At 47.2% G+C, this 25,114-nt stretch overlaps 1 protein-coding gene across 1 annotated transcript in view; it reads left to right on the top strand.

Moving 5' to 3' along the window:
- The first annotated feature begins 6,119 nt into the window (after nucleotides 1-6,119).
- Nucleotides 6,120-25,114, top strand: part of SORCS3 (sortilin related VPS10 domain containing receptor 3) — a 465,994-nt gene continuing 446,999 nt past the window's right edge. Inside the window, exon 1 of the mRNA XM_045025354.1 lies at nucleotides 6,120-7,131. Within this exon, the coding sequence (XP_044881289.1) occupies nucleotides 6,295-7,131 (837 nt within the window). The 5' untranslated portion in view covers nucleotides 6,120-6,294. The remainder of the gene's footprint in view (nucleotides 7,132-25,114) is intronic.

The following is a 25,114-nucleotide window of genomic DNA, read 5'->3' as shown; positions in this document are numbered from 1 at the left end:
TCCTGCATCGTACGGTACTGCTGGCCCTATGCCAGAATAGCAGAATCTGGCTTTAATTGTTCAGAAACATGAAGGTGATTTAACAGAACATGATGCACTTACTAAACCACGCAGTCCCATTCCCACAGTCAGCCATGAGCGGATCCCTTGAATGTCCCTCTTTTAACCTTAAATTATCCATAAAATGGTCCAGTCAACCTAAATACTGCAGAAGTGCTTCATTCCCAGTGTTAAATGAAAATCCATACTAGATATGCACAGTTCAAAAGTCTGAGCTTTCCACACTTTCAGCTGTGTGAAGAGGGCAGTCCAAACCTGAAGACTGCAGTAGCACCTTGGGAGAATTAGTCACTTACTACTTTGAATGAATGACCCTGCCCATATTAGTCAGACTTCCCTGTTTATGCAGTCTGATTTTTCTCCAGAGGGAGCATTTCATTACTTGTCATGTTCCTGGATATTATAAATTTTAAGCCATGATTACGTCCCTCTCCATTATACCCGCCACAGTTGGTGCCAACTTTTCAAAGGAGCTCTGCTCCCATTTAGGAACCTAAATACGGCCTGGATCGTCGAACACTCAGAACCCAGCAGCCTCCTTGGTGACTCTCAGGGCTAAGTTTACAAAAACACGGTGAGCACTTGAAAATGTGGCCCCTTGCTTTGGGTTCCTAATGAGGAGCGGCGTTTTCTTTCTAATAAACAAAAACAAACAAACAAATAAATAATCTGGCCCCAATTGTTGGTGCTGAATATTTGAAAATATCTGGCCTTTGAGCATGTGCTGTGATCTGGGAAGCAGAGGGGCATATATAATCCTTTCTCCAAACATCTTACAGTCCAAGTATATGCAGCTGCTTCTATTGAAGAAATGGCAAAACTTTTAATGGCCTTACTGGAGCAGAATCCAACCCTACTTCAGACACAAGCAATACAGTCCAGTTATGGAATATGCTTGATTAAGGCTAGGTCATGAAGCAGCGTAGGTGTCTCTTTATTTATTACTTACTTTAAACCGGGAGGCATCATTCGAACCTTCCTTTCCTCTCCTGAAATTCCCTTCCCCCAAATCCAAAAACCTGCAATATTTGTCAGGATTTCCTTAATGGAACTCAGATGCCACTTGTTTATAGGCATGTTCAGCTATCATGAATTTGTGCTTTTAATTTGCCTTCCAGAACACACACACACTTAGAAATCTGTGTTGGTGCCTGTAGCCACAGCATCTAGGAGCCTTACAACACTAAGCAATCAATTAAAAAATCAACATGGTCTAGCAGAATCTTAACACCAGCTCCTGCTTCTTTGAATGGATATTTGCAGCCGGTTAGGGATTAAACCATATTATAATGGATTAGTCCAGGGATTAAATCAGATTGTAATGGATATTGGGTAGGATTATTCAGTTTCTATTCTTGGAAATATATTAGGACAAATCTATGGCTGTCTAAGCACTTCATAGTTGCTACGTTATGCACTATGGCCACTCAGAACTTCAAACAGCAGCAGGGTTAGAATCCAGATACTCTTGCTCCTAAAGCAAAGGTCTAACACTTGAGCTAACAGAGAATCTTTCTCCGCAGTTAGTAGTATGGAAATACACGATTAAGCAGTTTTCAATCCATCCAGTAGAGGGCAATGTCACATACACTCCCTTGTTCATACAATCCTAAATCTAAAGAGCATGCACTACTTTTTCTTTCACTCTCACAATGGAGTTATTATTATGCCCTTCTTCAGAATTAAGGGATTAGGGAGTTGACAAAGAAGTGATTTTAATGAGGTTCTGTATAGTCACAAGGTCCTCAACAGAGCATCCCTGTGTCAGTGTGTGTGATTTAACAATGGCAGAGGAGACACTAGAGACCACATTTTCCAGTTTTTCTTTCGAAAATCTGGCCCTTATCTGGGTGCCTAAATGGGAGTTGAGCTCTCTTGAAACTCTACCCTGGTGAGTGCTGACCACTTGAAAAATCAGCCTCTGAGCTCTGAAAATCTAGTCTTATGTGAGCTGTGGTTTCTATTTAATGAACCTCACTGGGGCTTGAGCGGTAACTGAGAATGGTTACCAGAACTGGGAGAATATGCAAATAATAATAATAATAAAAAAATATTTGTGAGCATTTATTTGAATGAAAACCACAGATTCACCTTGACAGTGTTCACATCCCATTTAATTCGTGTCTCACAACATTTGTACAAGGAACATTTTAATCTGCCAGGATGCTCCCAGACAGTGAAGATCTCTTGGATACTTGAGGAAATGCCGTTTCACGAGGTTTTGTGTCAGAACCATCTACCTGTCTCGGGTTCTGAACACCTTTCCCTCCTGTTTATGAACGCTTGTCATCAAGTTAGGGAGCAGCTGGGCTCAGATCTTCAAAGGTATTTAGGCACCCAATACCCATGCATTTCAATGGGAATTAGGTGCCTAAATACCTTTGAGCATCTGGGCCTATGTGACTAAGTCATGGGCCCACGTCAGGCCAGTCAAGACATGAATAAGGAATAGATTTCATGACTATTTTGTTTAACAATTTGAAATGATGAGCAAGTCTGTAATAAATTAAATCAGAATCTGTTCCTGGATAATTCTCGAATGGGGTAAAAGGGATGATCTCTGTGCTGTAAGTAGCTAACCAAGCTCTAATGGTGGCTTCTGAATGTTCTGTTCATAGTCTCTGGGAGGAAGATGTTTATGTTGACAGAGGTCCTTAATTTAGTGCAGAATGCTTAGGAAGCAGAGAGGAAGAAGCAACCGTTGGCCCAAAGGAATCTGCAAAATCCTGAGGCAATCCCGATTCTCTGACCGGATGACTGATCGGTGTCCCTATTTCAGGGTGTCAGCCCCATTCCCCTTGGCGGTGTTGATGGTTCCCTGCATTCTTCCTTTTCTGTTTGGAGCTAATAGGAGTGACACAGTTAATTTCTACCAGAAATGGGAGGAATGGGACTCTGGAGAACAGGGAAATTCACACAACTGTGTGTACCATATGGAATAGGCTGATCGATTGATTTTTTTTTTTCAAGAGCTCCTTCTCCTCCTGCTGTAGCATCTTGTGAGATATCACGTTTCTGTGCGTGTAGAGAGCGTACAGATATGTGATCCCACAATTACAATGTCCTGTGTGTGCTTCTATATAAATTCCATCTAAGGCTTTGGTATCTCTCTGCCCCCCCTCAGATAAAATGTCACCCCTTAAACATTTTGGCCCTGAGCTTTGAAACCTAATAGAACCCAAACCAAAAATAACATGGTTGGAAGTTGATTTGTTTGACTACCACCCCACCCCCAACTCCCACTTATTCGGATTCCACGTTAATTAAAAGAACTGTGTCACTGTGTTTACAAATATATATATATATATATTATGCTGCGAGAGTTGTTGTTTCCAAGTGCTCTGGCTGACAGCAGGGAGTCTTAATAGGCAGTGGATACAACTGTCAATTTCACCCATCCCTCTGGGTTTCCCTCTTCACCCCGGTGGCCGGTTCCAGAGGCTAGAGAGTGGCAACAATGAAATAAGGTTTCCTCTTTGTCCACACGTTGCACGGCTCCGGCCGAGGCACTCTTCAGAGAGACGCGGTGGCTCCGACAACACTGCAGACAGGGAAATCCTCAGGCACGGAGCCTGTCCTTCCTTGCTCCTAGTAGAGGCATGGCGCTACCCCGTCCAAGAGGAGTCGCTGTGTTTACACACCGCTAGGAGAATGAGGGAGTCGTGTCGTGTGATTTTAACCAGCAGAGGCACTGGGCAGATTGTGTAGTCTCTGGGGGGGTGTGTGGGTCTGGGGGCGGAGGGGGGGGGTCTCGCTCTGTGGGGAGCTCTCTATTTGCGCGCCACGCTTGGTTTCCTTGGCAGGGAGGCTACACCATTATATATAATAATTTAACATGACCTGCATTGCAGTCCAGCAAACCCCTTTCCCCTTCCTTGCCCGCGGATGGCACAATGCTGCAGCCCCATTGGCAGGAGCCAGACTTAATGTGTCTCTTTTTCTAGTGCAAAAGTTGATGGGTCTCTCCCTCCGCTCCCTCCCCCCGCAGGCCGGAGTAGTTCTCCTGGAAATTGCAAAGCAAGAGGGGGGAAAGCGACCCCGCCACCCCCAGCGTTAGAGCCTGAGGGTTTGTCTACACTACAGTTAGACACCGGTGGCTGGGCACCGCAGCATCCAGACCAGCTGCTCGGCTTCCATCCATGTCCCTTTCCTGGGGACCTCTCACCCCCCCCCTCCCAGCTCCAAGTTCCTTTTCTATTAGTTAAAATGTAGCAACTACTGAGCCCTCCCCAGATCCTTCTTCCTCCCCAGATTCATCCTCCCCTCGCAACCCCTTCCACGCTCCGGGTTGACTCCAGATCAGAAGAAAACTGTTGAGTTCTCCTCCATGCGGCGGGACAGCTTCTGCCGGGGGCGCCCCGGCCGGGGTACGTAGGCAGACAGCCGCGGAATGAGCAATAATCTATCCCAGGATTAGAAGAGAGAGGGGTAGACACATGAAGGCTCCGCTCTGCAGCGGGATGCAGCGATTGCTGGCCACAAAACGGATTGACGCCGTCCTTGTAAATAGAGAGAAACAGGCGGGGGTCAGGGAAGAAATCCGAAAGGAAAGTGTCCACCTGTCTTTGGAGTCCATCGTTTTCTTAATTGCTCCAAGCGGACCTGGGTCCCGTCCTGGAGACATGTGAATGTGACAATAGTGACCCTCTATGAGATGAGAAATCCCCCCCGCCCCGGGCTTCCCTTCCCACCGCGCTCACGCAGCAGACCAGCCTGTCGCACCCAACCCTGCAACCTGAGCGGACTTGGGGATGGGGGGAACGAAAACAACCCCCCCCCATCAGACCCCAACGACTCACACGTTGCCCAGTTTGCGAGGCTGCTGCCGCCAACCATCGCTTTGAATTTCACGATGGAGACACAGAAAGTGGGTGTCCTGATTGCGGGGAGATCCCCACCCACCAGGTCCTACACAAGCCTAGGGAAATGCCACTAGGGGCTTTCTGTGGCTCTTTTTCGCTCTGAACAAAATAGTTCCCTTCGCCGCCCCAGTATTTCAGCAGTAACGCTGGCTTTTCTTCCCAAAGCTATTTTTGATTTACACAGACACGTCCGCACGTTTGTTTCTCAAGAAATGCCAGCTCTCGCTCCCATTGACACCTCAGAGGAGATACTGGGAGGGTGAGCTTCGTGTCCACACAGAGGTGTTTTGGTCCGCACACGTCAGGTTAGCCTGGGCACACGCAGACACAGATATTTTGTTTCACACTCGATTGTGTGTCAGGAGAAATACTTGGGTTGACCTTCCTGTGGCTTTTTCTTACACGCACACAGAGGTTTGGAGAAATACTAAACTGGGGTGATCCTCCGGCAGATGTGTTGCGTTATGCCCCCAAGGTATTCTGTTGTATATTTCTCCATAGGTAGACTGACAGACTGTGTGTGTGTGTGTGTGTGTGAGAGAGAGAGAGAGAGAGAGAGAGAGAGAGAGAGAGAGAGAGAGACCCGGTCTGTCGGTCTATCTATGGAAAAATACTGGGTGATCTTTCTGTAACTATTTTGTGTGTACCGATGGTATAGAGATTGACATGCGTCAGGAGAAATATGGATTGATCGTCCCATTGCTATTTTGTGTTGTGCTGGTTCATAGACCGGCTCGCTCTCTGTCTGTCCCTGTGCCCCTATGTCTGTCTGCCTGTCCGAGGAGATGTATTGGGTGATCCTTCTATTATAACAATGTTGGGTGTCTATGTGCGTGTACATACAAAATAGCCAAGGAAGGAAATCCCAGCATTTCTCCTGACCTGTGAGTGTATGTGACACACACACACACACACACACACACACACACACACACACACACAGAGCTAGGCGATCCTTCTCTAGCTATTTGATTCCAGGCGTCCCACCAATATTCCGCCCCCCCCCGCCGCCCATTCCAGCGGAAACGCAGCAGCGTGGTTGGTGAATTGCTAGTATATTTCAGCCGCCGCACTTGGCTAGGGCGCCTCGGCTCCTCCCCCGTGTGGTGTAACCCGCTCACTTGATCAAATCCTTGAACGTGAACAGTTTCACTGAAAAGCACTTTTCAAAAAAAAAAAAAAATCCCACCAACAGTAAAGAACAGATCCAACTACCGGGGAGAGAGTTGGGTTTTTTTTCCCTCTCCCTCCTGGTCACCGTCTCCGAGGCTGAGAAGGGGGAAGAGAGGAGCCTTTACAAATCCTACAGCTGCTAACCCAGCCCCCCGCCCCTTAAGAACCCCCCCAAACTCCCCAACTCCGTCGGCCAGGCATGGAGAGGGGGACTGGCTGGTACCCAGCTTGCTACATCGCTCTGCTCGCCTGGACATGGCTTTTGCTCTCCCTTTGGTGTTTCACCGGCGCTGAAATAACTTGCAGATCCTGCTCGTCTTCATCATCGGCGCCTTCTTCGTCCTCCTGGCGGGTGAAACAGCAGCAGCAGGAGCCGCCGCCGCCGCCGCCTCGGGGATTATTGCGCTGGCCGGGGAGCAGGGAGGTGGGATTGGCCAGGGAAGGAGCCCTGCAGGAGGAGCAGCCCGGCGGAGGATGGGGGCTCGGGGACCAGGACGAAGAGGAGGCGGCGCTGGTTGTGGTGCTGGAAGAGGATCGGGGCTGGGGAAGGGTCCAGCCGGCCGCGGGAGCGGCGGAGGGGCCGGGGGCCGCTCGCAGGAGCCGGGCGAAGGGGGATGGCTGGGCTGGGGAGGCGCACGGGAATCCTCCGTCCGGGCAGCGCTTGGGGATGGCGAAGCGGAGCGGAGCAGCCGCCGCCTCTGGCCGGGAGGAGACGCCGCTGCCGCCCGGAGGTGCCCAGGAGGCGGCCGGCTCGGTGGGCAAAGGGACTAGCCCCCACCCGCTGCTGCCCAGGGCGAGGAGGAGCAGCGGGGCCCCCCAGCATTTCGCCCCTGGCCATGGCCCGGCAGGCGGGGGCAGCCCTTGGGCGGACGGGCCGAAAGTCACCCGGACTCAAGCCAGAGGCTCCAAAGAGGAAGGGAAAGTGGCCAAGCTGCGCGGCGGCGAGGAGCTGAAACTGACCAGCACCACCTGCGCCCTGAGCGGGGACTCGGCCCACAACCAAGCCATGGTGCACTGGTCGGGCCACAACAGCAGCGTGAGTAGCCGTGGCCGCGGGAGCGATGCGGCGCCGGGGAGGGGAAGGGGTCCGGGCGCACCGCGCCGGGACAATCCGCCTTGGCTCCGGCGCCCGGGGTTCAGGCGCGCGTCTCACGAGGCTGCTGCCTCTTTCGCACAAGGGGGTGGGGAGAGACGAGAGACACCCCGCGTCCCTCCTGCATAGGCGGACTCTGAGCTCTGGGAAGTTCGAGCGGAGGGTTTGTCTGAACCCAATTTCCCTCCCCTCTCCATAGGGAGGAGAGAGAGACTCCTCCTTGCTTGGCTTCCCCTGCATCTGTCCAACTGATTCTCCTTCTGCTGTTTCTCTTTATATCTATGATCTGGGCCTTGGGATGCTTCAGCGGGGCTGTGCTGGGAAATGAATGATGGGCAGTAAAAAAAAAAAAGAAAAGAAAAAGTCTCTGAGCTTGTGTGTGCTCTGCCTGTGCGAGGCGACGCCGCTCGTATTCATTCATTAAGCAGTAAAAACATACGCTGCTTAATGGGTTTGAAAGAGGAGCAAAGAAGGTGAAGCACAATAAAAAAAAATCAATTGCATATAATGCCTTTCCCCCTCAGTCAATAAATGACCAATTTAAAAATTAGTTGAGGCACCAGTGAAAGTTTGCGCTGGAAACTTGCTGGGCCCGGTTTGTGTCAAAAGGTGGCGCTCTTGAAAAGCATCTGTGTCGAGCGTCTGCCTGCTGGAGAGAGCGGTGAAAGGAACATTGTTATGTTAGCAACTGCTCCCCTATCTAGCTCCATGCTTTATAATACTCCCAGGACAGCCATAAGGGAATTTCAATTTTATTTTAACCTGATATAAGACATACTATTTCCACTGCACCATAAAGCCTGAAAGCAGGCATAATTTAAAGGCTTCAGGAAACCCTTATATGGGGTGACAATGTGCCCATTATTCTGATTATTGCAGGTACTCACTGCCTTGAAAATACCTCTTTTACTGTTTTGCCTATATTGGAAATGTGCACAAGGCAATTAGAAGTATAAAGTGGAATGACCAGATCTGAAAATTATATTACACCTGGGGTTGAATGATCATTTGGGGCCTGCCTATCTAGGCAGTGAACAATTCAGCCATCTCTCTGTGCTTTTCTGAATGGAAGTTTTATCTCATTGTTATTTATTTTTACTTACCTAATCATGCCGACAGCTATCTAGATGTTACCTAGATTTATTCAGTTTTTAAAGGTAGCTGTGTTTGCTAGACATGAATCACTTAAGATGAAGATAAACATTCATTGAAAGCTGCATGTGGTATGTTTTAGCATTACGTTGTCCAAAGGCTTCTTTAAAAATGTATGGAGGAATGTAGTGAAAAAAATCAGCCTAATAAGCCCTGTTTCTTGTTTTCATTTCAGTGCTGAATTGAAGGAGGCTTAGCAAAAGGAGCTAGTGTATAGATTCCTAATAGTTATTTGTAATTCTTATTAAACTAGCAAAGGGGACTCATTCTCCAGGCACTTTGGAAATAAAGGATTTTTCAAGGTGCATTTCAGAAAGGGATTTTAAAAATCTCCTTTGCTTAGATCTCTCTTTTGTAGAAATGTGTCATTTAAATAAGCAGCTTTATTTATGTTTTAACTTCAGGTCACCGATGAGGCTAATAAATTAAAGACTGTCAGATTGTTCAGGGCTTCTCACTAAGGTTTTGCCTCTGTCATGACACTGTGCATGGAAACCTTTTGGCTACTTTTGTGGCTGTATTTATTGAAGGGAGTAACTGAGTGGTATTTGTGGAAGTGACAAGCAAACATGCTAATAAATAATAGTGTTCTCACTCCATGGTTTGTCAAATGTGAGGTTTGGTACTTAGAGACTCAGTTTCCTTTACTGTCCCTTTTGGAGAATACACACTATAGTCTGTCATTCATTATTATTTGTTTTTTAAGGCAGTGTATTGTGTGAGTCTACGGGGAAAGTTAAATGCTTGAACTTGACACTGTATGGAGGTGCTTTCATGTATTATCAGGGAGAGGCAGATGCAGTCCTGCGTTTACCCAATTTTCCAGTTGGGTTGAATCTGGTACAAGGAGGTTAAGCAATTTGCCCAAGGTCACACAATGAACCAATGGTTTGGCTGAGATTAGGGCTAAGGGTTACGATATCTCTGACCACCAAGACCACAATGCTGCCTAACCTAAAACCGTGAATCATGTATTTTCTTAACTGTCTGGCAGTGGAAGTGGAGCTGCAGGAAAGGAAATTAGAAATACTGGAGGATATTAACTCATGGCCCGTCATTATACTGGAAGTCTTGGGGCAGTGAGGAGGGCATATGTATATGATTCAGTTCTCAGTCTACCAAAGCAATGAATAGGGAAGTGGGATGCACTTTCCCCATTTTGTTCTCCTTTGCATTGATTGAAAGTCTGATCTCTCTTGCCTATGACAGTGGGTTTTTTTTAAACTATCAATAAAGATTTGTTTAGTGAAACAGCAAATTTCCAAGCAAACACTTGTGGTGGGAGGTTCTTAAAACCGGATTGATTTTCAGAGGAAAAAAAGAAAAGACTGTGATAAAAAAGATCAGGGTGTTGGTTGGGAATATAAATGAATCTCAGTTCCCTTCTCAAAAGAGAGACCTGCAAATTCAATGCATTGTGTTACTCAGGATTTTGATAAGCCACTTCATATTAAAAAGAAAAAGAGAGAGAGAGAGAATTTCAGTTTCACTGAAAAAAATCAAACTCCCAAGAGTCGAACTTTTGCTGTCTGTGTTTTCGCATAGGAAGGGTGGCCTTGAGATAGAAGCAAAGGTCTGGGGATCTGGGTTTTGTTCTTGCCCCTGCCTCATGTGACCTTAGACGGGATTATTAACCCTTCTCTGACTAATCTTCCCTGTAGAATCTGGGTCATGCTATTTACCTCCCATAAAGGGGGTGTTGTGGAGCAGAATGTATATATGTGTTTATAAAACAGAGATCCTCTGATGGCAATTGCTGTGGAAATGCAAAATATTATTGATGCAAGGGGGGGTTGCAGACTCTCTATGCAGATCCATTAAGAGTGGCTTGGTGTGACATAAGTGACTGAACTTGGAAAAGGGAGGATTTTACATTGGACATAAGGCAGACTTTTCTATCAGTAAATTGGGTTATCCTAGAGAACAATTTATTGAGAGAGGTTACTGAGGCTGCCTCACTGTAGGGATGAGTAATGCAGTTGTAGACCAGAAGAAAAGGCTCATTGGAAAGGCTTTTGGAAACTCAGGAGAAATTTTGCTAAAATCTGTTGGGATCATTTTTAGAAAATCCAGAGGCTTTTTATTTTAAAGCAAATCCTCTGGGAACATACACAGGACACAAATATGCTGTTAGTTGAGTATTTGTATCCTTTAAACTTGTTATGTCACCCAGTCTTTTCTCTTGCTCTCTTTTTTTAACTATTCCCCATCTTCCTGAGAGTTTTCATTGCTCCAGACAGTTTCCACTCCCCACAAACTTCCTCCTACCTGTAGAAATCACTTTATCTGCTGGATTTTTCTAACTCTCCTCACCCCACCCAGAGTTCTGTCCTGGGGGGGCTAAACTATTCCATAGAAAGTTTTGATGATTTGAGTCTTGAATGATTGAAATAGTTGCTGGGACTTCCCCCACTAGGTTTCAGAGTTAATACCCACTTTGAGAGGAATGTGGCAGTTTACACCTCCTTTAGAGTTACTCTTTCATTCTGTTTGCAGACTGACAAAGACTGCACTGCAGCGGTTCATGTTCAGAAGGGGTTTTCTTCACAAACAGAAGAATTGGAAACGTAATATTTTAAAGTTTTTTTTTTCAGAAAACATTACAAATATCAATTATCCATAGAGAGACTCAGACTTCATGCTATAGCACAAAATATAGCTGTGCTTACTGGTAGCAGGCCCTGTTTTGGGGGTTAGTGTAGCAGAAACTACTGCAAGGGATTGGAGTAAATGGTCCAGAAGTCCTTTTAATTCTTTATCTTCTCTGGCTCATGTAGATGCAAGTTCCACACAAAGATCTGGAGGCAGGGGGAGAACAGACCCCTTTAGATCATGTGGATACACAGAAGCACCAGAATTCTTTCCCTCTCCTTGTGCAAATGAAGCCTCCTGCTCAATGGGCTGACAAATGACCCCAGCACATGGAAAGTGGTATAAGAACTTGCATTGCTGTCAGCCCTTAGTCGGGAGTGACTCTAACAAATGCCTTTGGCAATAATCTGATGAGATCGCCAAGTTGCTAACATACAAATTGTTTGTCATCGAGATATTGCTCACCTTTGCAATGGTGAATTACAAGTGGGGGAGCCCAGTGGCTGTAATCTGTTCCAGGTGGCTTTTAATTAAGGTGCCTAACAATACATTATGTGGTGGGGAGAACATGAGAGGGAATTATTTATAATTCCAAATGGGTAGCTCTGTTGAGAAAGGATTTTTCATCAGGAAACGCAGGCTTTGGCGGGCAAGCATGCATTACTGCTGGAGTGCTCCACTTGGGTTCCATTCTAAAATATTTACTTCTCACATGCAAGATAGTGACAGAGTGACCAGATTAATTGTGTTGCACTTGGGAGATATTTTAATTGCTGTGCTAACCAGACTTGTTTTCCACATAGTTTCTGGCTATAGATGGTAGTCTCCTCCCCACTGGAATCAGCTTTTGTGTCACAATATCTTAATGCATTTCCCTTCTCTACCATGCCTAATAATGAAGTCTGTCACTAAAATCATTCTCTGGGACTTTGCCAGAAAAAAAATAAGTTTTTAATTAATGTTTCAAGGGGGGGGTGGAGAAATAAAAATGGAATGCTGACACGGTGAGGTTTTTGTTGTGTTGCCAGGGCATGGGAAAAGAGCCCGAGGATCCTTCCTTCCAATTACTTATCTCCAGGCTGGTTTCATTGAAAAATTGGATTGAGATCTCATGGAAAGAAACTTTAAGGGGTTTGCTGCTGCATGCCTTATGTGCTGCCTCTAAACCTGTTTAAGACTGCAGGGATAGCTCAGTGGTTTGAGCATTAGTCTGCTAATTCCAGGGTTGTAAGCTCAATCCTTGAGGGGGCCGCTTAGGGATCTGGGGCAAAATCAGTACTTGGTCCTGTTAGTGAAGGCAGTGGGTTGGACTTGATGACCTTTCAGGGTCCCTTCCAGCTCTATGAGATAGGTATATCTCAAGTTTAAGAAAAAAATACTCTTGCCCCACAACCCTGCTTAAAGTCCCAGGCCACAGCTGCTATCACAGCGCATGGTTGAAGAGTGATCTGGTCATTTTCAGTTTTCTGGTTGCAGTCAGTTTCAGGGTATAGCCCGAAAGTTTTGGGTGCACAAGGAATGTAGGATGGGGACTATGATTTGTATCCAAGATTTTGCAGTGATTTAAATGGAAACTGAATCAACTGTGTGTTTAAGGAGAAGAGTCATCTACTTGCAAGAAAAGATGACTTGGAAGTTGGTTTAAATTGGGTAGAGAATGGATGGTAGGCAGGGGAGTTCTCTCCAGCCAGTGAGGTGGAGGTGTCCTGTATTCTAGGCAATGGGAAAATAAATCAGATCAAGTGACCAGGATTATAACTGGATTAGTAGATAGAGATTTTGGGTAATAATACTGCAGTAACATCTGGGAAATGTTGCAGTCTAATGATTAGAATGCAGTACTAGGAACAAAGGATCCTGAGTTCTAATCCTGACTCTACCCAGTTACTTATTGTGTGACTTTGAGTAAATTACATGGGACCCAATCTGCCAGTCAGTGGGAGATTTGTAGGATCAGGCTATGTAAACTCTTTGTGCCTCATCTGTAAAATGGGGGATAGAAGTATCTGGTGTAAAGGGAGGTAGATCTGGATTAGGTTTGGGTTTGAGGCCAAGCTAGAGTTTGGATTCTGGTATGAGGATGGTAAAATGACAAGAAAGCGTCTAAGGATCTTAAACCAATACCAGGCCAGTTCTGGTTTTAGATCTAAGCCCAAGTTGTAGGGGTGGGTTGGGATCTGGTCAGGTTTAAAATTAATCGGGTTTGGGTTTAAGGATCCAGGTTAGACCTGCCCTGAGTTGTCAGGATTAGTTAACTTGCAGTGATTTGTGAGTTGAACAGCATTATGGGTCAAATCCGTGACTGTCGAAGATCCACACTGTGACAGATGTAGCTCCGTTGAAATCATTGGAGCTAGGCCAATTTACACCGGCTGAGGATCTGGCCTGGGATATTTCATAGCAGTGGAGCTGAAGGCGAGGGAGGGAACCTGAGGATCATTGAAGGCTATGCAGCTCCTGTGTGCCATGGAGCCGAGTTCTGTAGTGGCTTTCTCTGCAGGGGTTCCTGGGTGGGCAGGGGAAGGGGACACATGGCCAGTGGGTTTGTGAACTTTCCCGATCCACTGGATTGCATCTCCACAGATGAGTTGAATGCAAGAGGATATATCAGTAGTAGTAGCTGCAGTCAAATTGTACCGGTGTTCTGTGCCCTATATGGGGGGTAGGGAATGATTCTGTTCCCTTCCAAGCACAGCACTTTCATTTAGCTTTATCTTTGCTTGAGAGATGAGAATTTGGCCCTACGTTATTAATTCCTTAGCGCCCCGATCCCGCGAGTGCTGAGTGTACTCAACTCCCATGTCAGGTAACCAGCTGACATACAGCACCGTAAAAGGGTATGGCATTCTCCCGTTTTACTCCTCTTCCCTGTCAGGATCTCTCTTCCAATATGCTCCCATCCCACCAGAGCTGACTCTGACTTTCACAAAGTCCAAATCGCCACTCGAGGTCCAAAACTGACAGCTGGTTCAGCATCATCTGGCACAGGTTCCCTGTCGCTGACACAGATCAACCAAATAACAATTGGATGCCTCAGAGAGATGATTTTAATAAAAAGAAAATCCCCTCACAGTAGTTAGATTTTGTTTTGCTTTATGGCTTTAGTCTTGCAAAACCAAACAGTGCAATTGAGAAGAAAAACACATACAAAGAACGTGTACAAAGAGGATATGAATATATAAATGTGATTTTAAAATAATCCTTGTTCATGTTATAACAGTACCCTATACTATTTTACTTGTCATGATTTTACCTGATTGTTTACTTTTTCAGCTTGGATGTTAAAACTAGCCTGGTCAGTCTCACTTTTCGTTTATAGTCCCTTTCACTTTCTGGTTCTCCTGCAGTGTCACAATGGGGTCGTGTGTGGGATCATAGCACAGGGCCCTGTTTTAACATTTGAGTTTAAAGGTTTGATAGTGTCCCTTTAATAAAATACTGAACCTCACTTTACTTTAATGCACTAGTCTACTAGGGAATAATGAAATCATAGTGGCTTGATCAGAGAACTGGGAACCAGGTCTAACTGGGATCTAATGCAGGCACTGACTTTGAATCTGGGATTTTCCAAATCCTAAATCCCTTAGTTTCTTTTGAAAATCCCAGCCTCTTTTCTGTTTCAGTTTCCCCAGCTAGAAAAAGGGGATATTAATATTTTATTCAGGGAAAATGTGAGGATTAATTAATTGGCTAATGTTTGTAACACGGGTCCAAAGGGCGCCGGGGGTGCTAAATATCATTATGATGAATAGTTCACACTACAGTTAGGGGCAATTCCCAGTTTAACAGGCCAACAAACTGCCAGAATACAAAGGAAATCAAGAAAGGCAGAAGTTAAATAATTGCAGCATTGTAATTGTTTATTCTAAAAAGGCTGAGAACATGATACTTCTCCCATTGAAATCAATTGGAGCATGATCCTAGTCAGTAACATCCAAAGATTGTTGTGGGTGTTTTCTTCCTTTATCCCTTGATATGAAACAGAAACACCAGCCGGACAGGTCTGAAAAGCATCACGGGACCTCGTTGCCCAAAATAGCACTGCTCTTAATTAGCGCTAACACGACCCCATATAACCTCGGGGCAAAAGCTTTGGAAATGAGAGATCTCGGGCTCTGCAGATTGAAAGCACATCCAGTGCAGAGTCTAACACTAGAGGGAGTGTGGACATTTAATAAAATAAAGTGAAATGCTGCACAAATGGAGAGGGGGGACATAGGGGGCTGCAAAATACATTATGGAAGATGGATGTTGCTAAAATATTAATACTGGAAATTCACTTGGCATCATTGACTCAGTGCAACTCCAGCTGTAAGAGGCTTCCTTTACACAGTGAGGTGAATAGTCTTAGCACACGCCATAATCAAATGCTTTATGCTCCCATCTCAGACCGTTCTGCTGTTGCTTCTGCTCTCTTTTCCCCTTTGGTTTCTCTTTCATTACTGCCAGTGCCTGAAGATAGGATCTTGGTTGCTTGAGAGGCTCATCTGCTGCTGCTGACCACAACCCTCACCTCCAGCCTGAACCCTCTGCCTCCAAAATCCCTGGCATCTCCACAGCAGCTGCCTGTGATTGGATTGGAAAAGGGATGCGGTTAACTCTTGGAGCACTGCAGGCAAATCTCCCAGTCCTAGACTGGGGCAGTGAAGTCAGCTCATCCTCACTCCTTCATGCCAGCCTGTAACCCTCCTCCCCCTGCTATCAATCAAGTGAGGACCCTCTGGCCCACATACTCTCCTGGCTCCCCGAAATGGACTCCTTTGTCTCTTCCCGGCAGGCAGAAAGAGTCTTAACCTTCACCCTCGCTTCTTTGCAGAGTGTCACTGCTGGCCACTTCCTCATCACTTCAGCAGCAGCCCTGGTTTCCCATCATCACTCCTGCTCTAGCCCCTCTTCTGTGCAAGTGTGACCCATTGGTGAGTGTGTGTTCTAGGTCTGCCTCTGTGCCAAGTCCACACAGCCTAGGGGTCAGGGGACTTCAGCTCATGCTGTAGCTACTCATGTTTTTAGCTCTGGAGGACTCTGGTTCAATCCCCAGTGTGCTGGCCAAGAGGGGGTCATCACACAAGCCTCTCTCATGTCTGTAGCCTTCAGCTCCCTCTCGCCTCCCCTTCCCTCTGAGGGCAGGTCTTCGCTGGCAGCGGCATGTCGAGTATGGATGCTGCCCGCCCGCCTAGCATGGGTAGCAGTAGCAGCGTAGATGGTGAGGCACTGCGTAGGTCCATAGGATACGTACCTTACACGGCTCTCTACACACCCAAGCGGTGCATCTCCCATCCACGCCGCTATGTTTAGCAGTGTCATGTCCCGCTGCTTCCCTGCTGCCGGAGCCTTTGACCACCATGGGGAGAGACCCCAGCTGCTCCTGCTTCCAGAGCCTCTCCCTGCCACCTGTAATTACACGCAGCAGTGTGGACACAGCCAGCCTTTCACTGTGGCATGTTGCTACACACACCCTACATGCCACTGCCAGTGTAGAGCAGGCCGGGGTGGGGGTTGGGATGAGATCAAGGGCTAAGACTGGAATTAATCACATCCACTTAAAAGTGCAGAGGGAATCCGAGTAGGCGGAAGCTCATTACCCCATTGTAATTCAACCAGGGGAATAATGCCACTAACTCAGGCTGGCCTTATGGTTAAACACTGGTGTGTAGGTGTTGGGAGATCTGGGCTCAGTTCTAGTCTCTTGGTGGCCCAGCTCCCCGTCTGAGAAATGATGAGAATTCCCTCCCTTATAGGGCTGTTACCAGACTGAAATGAATGTGTTTCGTATTGTTGGTAAAGCAACGTGAGCGAAGGAGCTGGATGAATATAAAGCATTCTTGTGTTACTCTTGGAAACAGTGCGGCACGATCGCTAATGCTCCTAAACGGTGGAGCCCTTGGAACATCTCTTTGCCTAAAAAGAAGGTGGAACTGGCCCCTTGGCATGAGCTGTGTCTGAAGAGAGGCTCCAGGAGGGATAGCTCAGTGGTTTGAGCATTGGCCTGCTAAAGGCCAGGGTTGTGAGTTCAATCCTTGAGGGGGCCACTTAGGAATCTGGGGCAAAAAGTGGTCCTGCTAGTGAAGGCAGGGGGCTGGACTCGATGACCTTTCAAGGTCCCTTCCAGTTCTAGGAGATTGGTATATCTCCAATTATTATTACCTAAGAGCAAAAGCACTGAGGAGCCATCATATTTCTACCCATCCTTGCCACATGCACCAAAGGGGTTTTTGTGGGGCTCCTTGAACACAAAGCTAAACACTTAAAGGCACACTTCACAAAGGGTACCTCTATTGCGGGGGGACCAGTGCCTGGTTGGTCTTGGCTTCCAGTCCAGCACTTTAGAGGTGATGGAAAATACTGTAGTAATAAAATTTAGCTCGTTTATTGCCCTTTTTGTCCACAGATGTCAAAACTCTTTACAAAGGAAAGTCAGTAGCATTTTCCCCATTTTACAGATGGGGAAACTGAGGCACACAGTGGCAAAGTGACTTGCCTGAGCCTCACCTAGCAGGTCAATGGCAGAGCCAGCAACAGAACCCAGGTCTCCCACACCAGTTCCTTACCCACTGGACATCACTACTTCCTAAAAATATTTAGTTTAGTGTGATACAGTTTTAAACTCACTCAAGTGTTGAGCTTGTGTTTCACTTACATGAGATTGAGTGAAAAAGGGAGAAGGAAGGAGGGGAAAACTAGGATGAAAAGTGGAACCAAGAGTGGGCAGAATAAAATTGTCTGAACTTGAAAGTTGCACTGCTTCAATTAAAATAATTTTAAAATTGATCTAGTTAAATGAGTGCAAACGCCTGACTTAAAACTGATTTAAGTGCATCTGCGTCAGAGGCTGGCAGCCTTTCAACTAAATCACTTTTCAAATCAAGTTTGTTAAATGGGTGCAATTTTCTGCTTTAGACAAGGCCTCAGAAACATGCAGAGAGACTGTGGAACAGGGAGCCGGTAGGTAGAAAGCAGAGCGTCCAAAGGAAACATAGGCACAGTAGAGGGGTCACCTACTTGTATGCCCACTGAGCCTATAGGAAGTTCCCCTAAACAGGAAGCTTGTTAACTAGTGATTTTGAAAGTAATGGAATCATTTTTTCAGGGCGCACGCAGAAATCCCAGGGGATTAAGTTGCAGGAAATACAGTTTCATGGAATGAAACTGGTTTTGTGAGCCCACAAAATAATTTGTGAGGCCTTTCTCATCAGCAGTGTGTGTGTTTCCACTCCAGGTGCTGGGCGAATGTCAACTGATCCAGCCTCACAACAGTACTGTGACGTAGGGAGGTATCATTGTGCCCACGTGACTGGCCAACTGAAGTAATGCGGGGCTTAAAGGTCTGATTGTCTCTGTGCACAAGGGCTGGGGAGGCAGCGCGAAGAACTTCCTTATTTCTTGTACCTTTGTGCCGGGCTGGACAGAATCCCACTGGCAGGGCCGGTGCAAGGATGTTTTGCGTCCTAGGCGAAACTTCCACCTCGCGCCCTCCTCCGTCCCCAAGCCCCTGCCCTGAGGCGCCCCCCTTCCCCTGCGGCAGCTCCCCTCCGCCCAGAGGCACCCCCCCCGCCCCAGCTCACCCCTGCTCCGTGCACGAGCACCCTGAGCACGCCATCGCTGCTTCACTTCTCCCACCTCCCAGACTTGCGGCGCCTAAGCTGATTGGCACCGCAAGCCTGGGAGGCGGGAGAAGTGAAGTAGCCAGGGTGCTCAGAGAGGAGGCGGGGCAGGGGTGAGCTGGGGCAGGGAGTTCCCCTGTGTGCCACCCTCCTCCCCCCTTACTTGCTGCAGGCGGCCCTCCCCACGCTCCCCTGCCCCAGCTCCCTCCGCCTAAATGCTGGTGGCAACCGGGGCAGCCAAAGATCCGGCCACCGCGATCGCTGCTGAAGAAAATGCCGCCCACCAAATCCTAGTGCCGGTCGCCTAAATGGTTGCACCGGCCCTGCCCACTGGGGGGCACTGTACCTGCTCCTTTCTAGCATGCCCCTCTCTGTGTTCCTGATGTCTGAAAGAGGAAGGTGTGGGACTCTGTCCCCTCCCCACCATCTGGCTGACAGACTGGACCCTCACCAAAGGTGATGGAGCTGCTGCGCTGGCTTTTTCATCCCCAGAGGAATGCTGACCGACTCCAGATTCCTCTTGGTAGCTGCAGAGTAGCTTCGTACCCAGCATGCAGGGCAGACTCTAGCTGTAAGTGATTTGCCCATGGACACAGAGCAAGTCAGTGGCAGGAATAGAGCACCTAAGGTCTGCTTCCCAGTGCCCTGGCCTAATAATCTCCCCCATCTATAGGACTGGAAGGGTGTGCAAGTGAATCGGGCCCTGGCCTGAGACTTGAGTAGACCTGAGTTCACTTCCTAGCTCAGCTACACATTCCCTGCATTGTTCCCATTTTACAGATCCTTCCCTGCCCCTCAGGAGTGCTATGCTGGTGTAGGCCCTATGAGTACTTAGGGCTTGTCTGCACCTAAAATGCAATAGTGCTTTGGTGAAGATGCTACCTATGCTAGTGGGAGGAGTTCTGGCATCAGCACAGGTACTCTGCAGTAGCTAGGTCAATGAGAGAATTCTCCTGTTGATCGGGTGCTGTCTACACAGGGGGTTAGGTTTGTTTAACAGCATCACTCCGGGTGTGGATTTTTCATACCCCTGAGCAATATAGTTCTAGTGACCTAATTTCCTAGAGTAGACCAGGCCTTAGATTGAGCTACAGGCCGGAAGCTTCACCACTCAGTGTTGGGGCCAGTTTTTCAAAAGAACTCCAAGAGCTTGTCTACAAGGGAACATTATGCTGCTGTGAGCTAAGGTGTGAATTTAAAGCACTCTAGTTATACCGGTATAACTCCCTGTGATGGGTTGTGCACCCCACCCAAGGCCTGAAGGGGTTAAGGGGGCCAGGTGGGACAGTTAGCTGCCTGGACTGCACCTGGAGGATGAGCCAGGGAACAAGGACTAATTAGAGATGAGGCTTCGCTGGACAGGACCAGGAGGGGTTTGTATAAAGGTCAGTAGCTGAGAGCAGCTAAGGGCTTCAGAGAATGAGGCTGCAGTCACTCTCAGGATGAGAGAAAACAAAGTAGCCCAGGGATACAGCAATAAGGTTTAGGATGGTGCAGATCTTGGCTCCTGATTAGAGCGCTCCTGAGCTGGAACCTGGAGTAGAGGTCCCACCTGGGGTCCGCTACCAGCTGCTGGTGAAGTAGCACCATTGGGGCAGTGAATGAGAAGACTGCCTGAGACCAGTGGTGAGGAGAAACTTTGATACCCCGGAAGCAGAGGAATACAGGACCTGACTGGAGAGCCCAGGCATGAAGCAGGAGTGGTTGAGTTCTCAGAGAGTGATGGAGTTCAACCACAGGAAGAGGTGTTTGCCTGGTGGCGCTAATTCCCAAATATGGCCAGAAGGTGGTGCCACCCAGTGGTGAGTAGACCACCCTATGACCATGGGTGGCGCATGAATCCGCCTTTTGGTGAGGCTAGCCCCCGGTTCTGCTCCTTCTGCCTCCCCCATTGCCTGCTGGAGCCCTGAGGCCCCACCCCCCCGGCTGGAGTAGCCTGCGCTGGCTGTTCAAAGCACTGGCCTGCCCACCCCAGCTGTCCTGAGCTGCCAGCTCCAGGCTGCTGGCCCAAGCTGAGCCTCTGCTGGCTTTGGGGGAGAAGGGAAGCAAGTGCAGGGCCTTGGGTGGAGTGTGGGTGGGCCACGGTCTGGGTTTGGGGAGGCTTAGCCTCCCCTGCCCTGTTATACTCACCGCCCATGCCTGTGGCACTGCCCATGTGGACACTCTTATTCTGATTAACTTATGTCACTTTTGAAGGGGTTTAAGTTAACCCCCAAAAGCCACTCTGGCTCTGAAATGAGAGTGTTCACCTGTGGAGTTATACCAGTATAACTAGAACAGCTTATCGATACCGGTATAATTATACCAGTCTAACTGGTAAAACGTTCCTGGGTAGATAAGTCCATAGTTTCAGAAAAGCTCAGACATTGGGTGCTGAACTCATGTAAAAGTGTGGCTGGAGCTGTCACGGTAGGAGCTGCTGAGCTGTTCTGAAACGTTCTCCCCACGGTTTGGTTCTGAGCCCTGGATGATCTGTCCCATAATATCCACCCAGCCTCCGAAGGATTAAAATAAATAAACACAATTAAAAGACCAGCCTGGAGCAGGACCCAGTTGACTTAATTGTTTTCAATACTGTATTTTCATCAGCTTTCATTGGAAACTCAGCTGCTCTAATCAAGTCACTATAGCTGCTAATGTTACACTTTCAGTTTTCATGTACCATGGATCTCTTTGTTCCAGGCTCCAAATTTATTCTGGTCCATTTTAATTTAAGATTGTCCTTGTTGGTTGGTCTCGTGTTGACACAAATGGAGAAACCTGCCTTTTCAGGTGCTGGTGCATAGGGTGATATTTTGGTGACTCTTCACTCTGTACTCGATTTAGCTTGTTTCCTGAAGGCCAGAGGAAAAACCAAACCAATCAGATGTGAGGAACAGCATATGAATTAAACTTCATAGGAAGAGGGGAGGGGGGAGGATGACTAAAGCCTTGAAAAATGCTACCTCACATCCTAGACCATGGCTGAACTCTTTTGCCATTGGATGGCTATTTGGGCCTCTTGTAAGATGAGTTGGGAGATCTTAGTCCTTTTCTTCAGAGATAAGGGTTGATGTAGAAGAACTGGAACTGTTGTTGGCAGTCTCTGCAGAGAGACAGGAGCCTGCATGAGTTGTGGAGACTTACCTATACTCCCACTGGCAGTGGTAGCCACTCCGTGGCGTGTGTGTGTGTGTGTGTGTGTCCTCTGCTGTACCTGCTCTATGGATTAACTGACACCTGCCATCTCCAAGGCTGCACGTTCCCACCTGTTGTAAGGTTTTCTGTAGCAACCGTTGCCATTAGAAGTTAAGCAGCTTATCTGCAATAAAGTCACTGTGTGTGTGTATTTTAAAGATGTGTATAAATCCATTATGTAATATATGGCTAGATCTACGCTATACAATAGTAATGGCTAGAGGACTACATTTTACCCCTAGTTATACCCATGCGGCTTAGAAGAATATGGTCCTTATGTCTCTCTGGCTCCTCTGACTTCTGGCTCCTTGACTAACTCATTTAAATTTCAGCCAATGGGAATACAATATGCAGTTGAACTAAGGAAGATGACAAGAAATGAGGGGAGGAGAGGGCGCAAAGTAGTAGCAAAGAGGGTAGAGAAGGGCAAAATAATTGGTGATTAGCTGGGGTCTGATGCCACAGCCCTTGCCCATGTGTGCCAAAGGCATTGCCTGGGGATGGCCACTAGGATCAGGTCTCTGGATAGCATTGGCATTTAGGGTTATAAGTAGAAGGAAATAACTAATTGTAAGCTCTTTGGGGCCTGGATTGGGGTGTGTGTGTGTGTGTGTGTGTGTTGCTTAACGCAGATCCCTGGTGGGGAACTCTTAAGTGCTACTGAATTACAAATAATCAGAGGCAGTGCTAGCCCATTGGGGGCCCTAAGAGGAATATTTCCCCCCCACATAATAAAAAAATGACTGTGGGGAGTCCCCTTGAGCTCTCGGAGCCCTAAGCAATTGTTTAGTGTGTTTACGCCTAGCACCGGCTCTGCAAATATTAATCACCATGTAACACTGGAGATTCTTGTTCACATGCACTGAGTTTGAAGGCAGCACATTAACAGGGACACTGCACAGTCCTCTCCCCCAACTCCCCCACTCTCCCATGGACCAAAGATCAGAGAGATCTGTTAGGATCAGATGGCTGGGATCCTTCCTGTGATGGGTTACCCCCCACTCTGGGATTCCACCTGATATACGGGGTACCACTGAGCCCGCCTATTCCACCAGCCTGGGCTCCCTTACGCTGTCCTGCTGAACCAGGCCCTCCAACCTTCTCCAGCACACACACAGGTAAGGAAACACCCAACTGCAGAAACACACAGATGCTGAAATCAGCTCTGGATGGGAAGACCCAGCTAAGGAACTAACCAGTACTCACATGCACACCCCCTTCTGGAGTGTAAACTCAATTGTCTTGTTCTGCACAGAGACCTGTACAGCATAAGTCATGAAATTTGCTCCCTCCCTCAATGTGGAGGAAGATGTACACAGCTTTTTGCCCCCAGTTATGAATTCAAGAAACTGTTTTTAGAGAAAACAAGCTTATTAGCTACAAGAGACAGATTTTAAGTGAATATAAGGGATAGTGAACAGATTACCTAGCAAATGAAACAAACATGTAAGCTAAGCTTAATATACTAAAGTGGTTATAACTAGCAATTTCTCACCCTAAATGATCTTTTAGGCAGATTGCAGAGGTTCTTGAAGGCAAGCTGCTTTTGCTTGCAGCTTAAAACTCCAGGTATTTTTTTTCCCCATAGGCCAGACACCTTCGCAGCCTGAGCTCAATCCTTCTCCTCCCCTCCCCCACCCCAAGCTTTGTCTTTGTTTCTTAGATGTTCCTAGCAGTCGTCATGGGTGGGGATTCAGTGAAGAACAACCATTCACTATGTCACTTCCCTGTCTTAAATAGGTTTTACATATGGTGGGAATCCTTTGTTTTCAAGTGTGGTTCCTCCCCTCCTCGGTGGAAAAATACTGGTATTCTATCATGGAATCCAGTACCAGGTGACACATCACATGACCCTGCAGGCATGAGTCAAAGGCCATTTGTAGCATCCCAGGAAAGTGGGAGATTAGCATCTTCAAAGACCTATTGTTCTCCCTCATGGTCTATTGACTTGTCCCCAGCTAGCTAGCCAGCCAAATTGATTGCATTCTGTCTGGTGGGTGTTCCCCATGTGCAAACACTTTTGAAGTACAGATGTATAGTCAATATTCCTAACTTTAGATACAAAAATGATACATGCATACAAATAGGAGAATCGTATTCAGCAAATCAATCTTTCCAGTGAGATCTCACATTATCTTGCACAAAACATCTCCGAGTCATGCTATAATCATATTATAACAATATTTGTATGAAGACTATGGGGTGTAGCGTCACACTTCCCCTGTGGTATTTTCTGTTTCTCTGATATCAGGGTGTGTCTGAGTCTCTGCTAGGCAGGATGCCAGTCAAGTTTGCTCATTTTCTCCTTGGTGGGCATAGGGCCGGTGGCGGTTTCCCTCCCAGAAGCTCTCAGTGGGTTGGGAATTCTCACGGACAGGCAGTGGTGGCTGTGAGAAAGCCCATGGAGATTCCAGGTTAATTATTTAAACAGTCTCCCTCCAGGGTGATGCTTGAGCTTGACTTGTGCTGGTTTGTTTTCCTTGAGCACTTGGGCTTTGCCAGCTCCTGCTGGGGGTGGGGAAGGGACTAGGTAGGAAATGATGAATGTATCTAATCAGAGAAATTAGAAATCAAACAAATCCCAACCCCAAATCAAGGTGGTGACAACCACCAGGGAATCCGACACTCCTTGTTCCTAGGTAACATTTCACACAGTTGCTTGAGCATCTGGAGTCGAATCCCAGCCAGGAGCCAAGGGGGAGGGATGTGCCTGTGGGGTGAGCGGTGCTGGAGTCTGGGGCATGCTCCATTCAGGAGAGCTCTCACGCAAAGATTGGGCACCGTGGTATTGTTAGCAGAATTCTATCCTACTTACTTAGATCAATGGAGTTGAATGGGTCATCTGTACCTGCCAGGCTGCATAAATTCCTGCTGGATTAACTGAAGCTTTAGACCGCTGGTTAAGTAATCAATCCAGCCATGAAGTGAAGAGAGAGAGGGGAAATGGATGCCAGCACATCTGCGTTTCCCTTTAAAGGGATGCTGTCAGGCTGAGACTCACGGGCCAGACTCCAGTGGCACTTGTAATGGTTTTGCCCTGGTGTTGCTCCACTGGGTCCCAATTCACATGGTGTAAGTGGTATCCTAATGACTCATCATATGTGATCAAAATAATTTCACCTCCTTGCCACTAATAGCACGTTAGGTTTGCAAGAGTGGTCATATTTTAAAAGCCTTTTTTACTTTGCACTGTTCATACTATTTAGGTGCTGTTTTTTTGTTGCATTTCACTGATAATGAGCTTTGGACACTGAAACTAGACTGGTCCATTTCACTGCCACGTTGCGTCCACTAGCGGAATGCTTAAACCAGAGAAGGAAGGTTTATATTCTGCTCTCCTCTTCCATTCAGCCCCGTTCCTCAAAAATGTCTAAAACATTTTTTTTTTAAAATGTGGTGTCACA

This window comes from Mauremys mutica, chromosome 7 (genome assembly GCF_020497125.1).
Source record: "Mauremys mutica isolate MM-2020 ecotype Southern chromosome 7, ASM2049712v1, whole genome shotgun sequence".
Classification (NCBI taxonomy): domain Eukaryota; kingdom Metazoa; phylum Chordata; order Testudines; family Geoemydidae; genus Mauremys; species Mauremys mutica.
The sequence above is the reverse complement of the archived record's forward strand: the minus strand, read 5'-3'. Positions and strand labels throughout refer to the sequence as shown.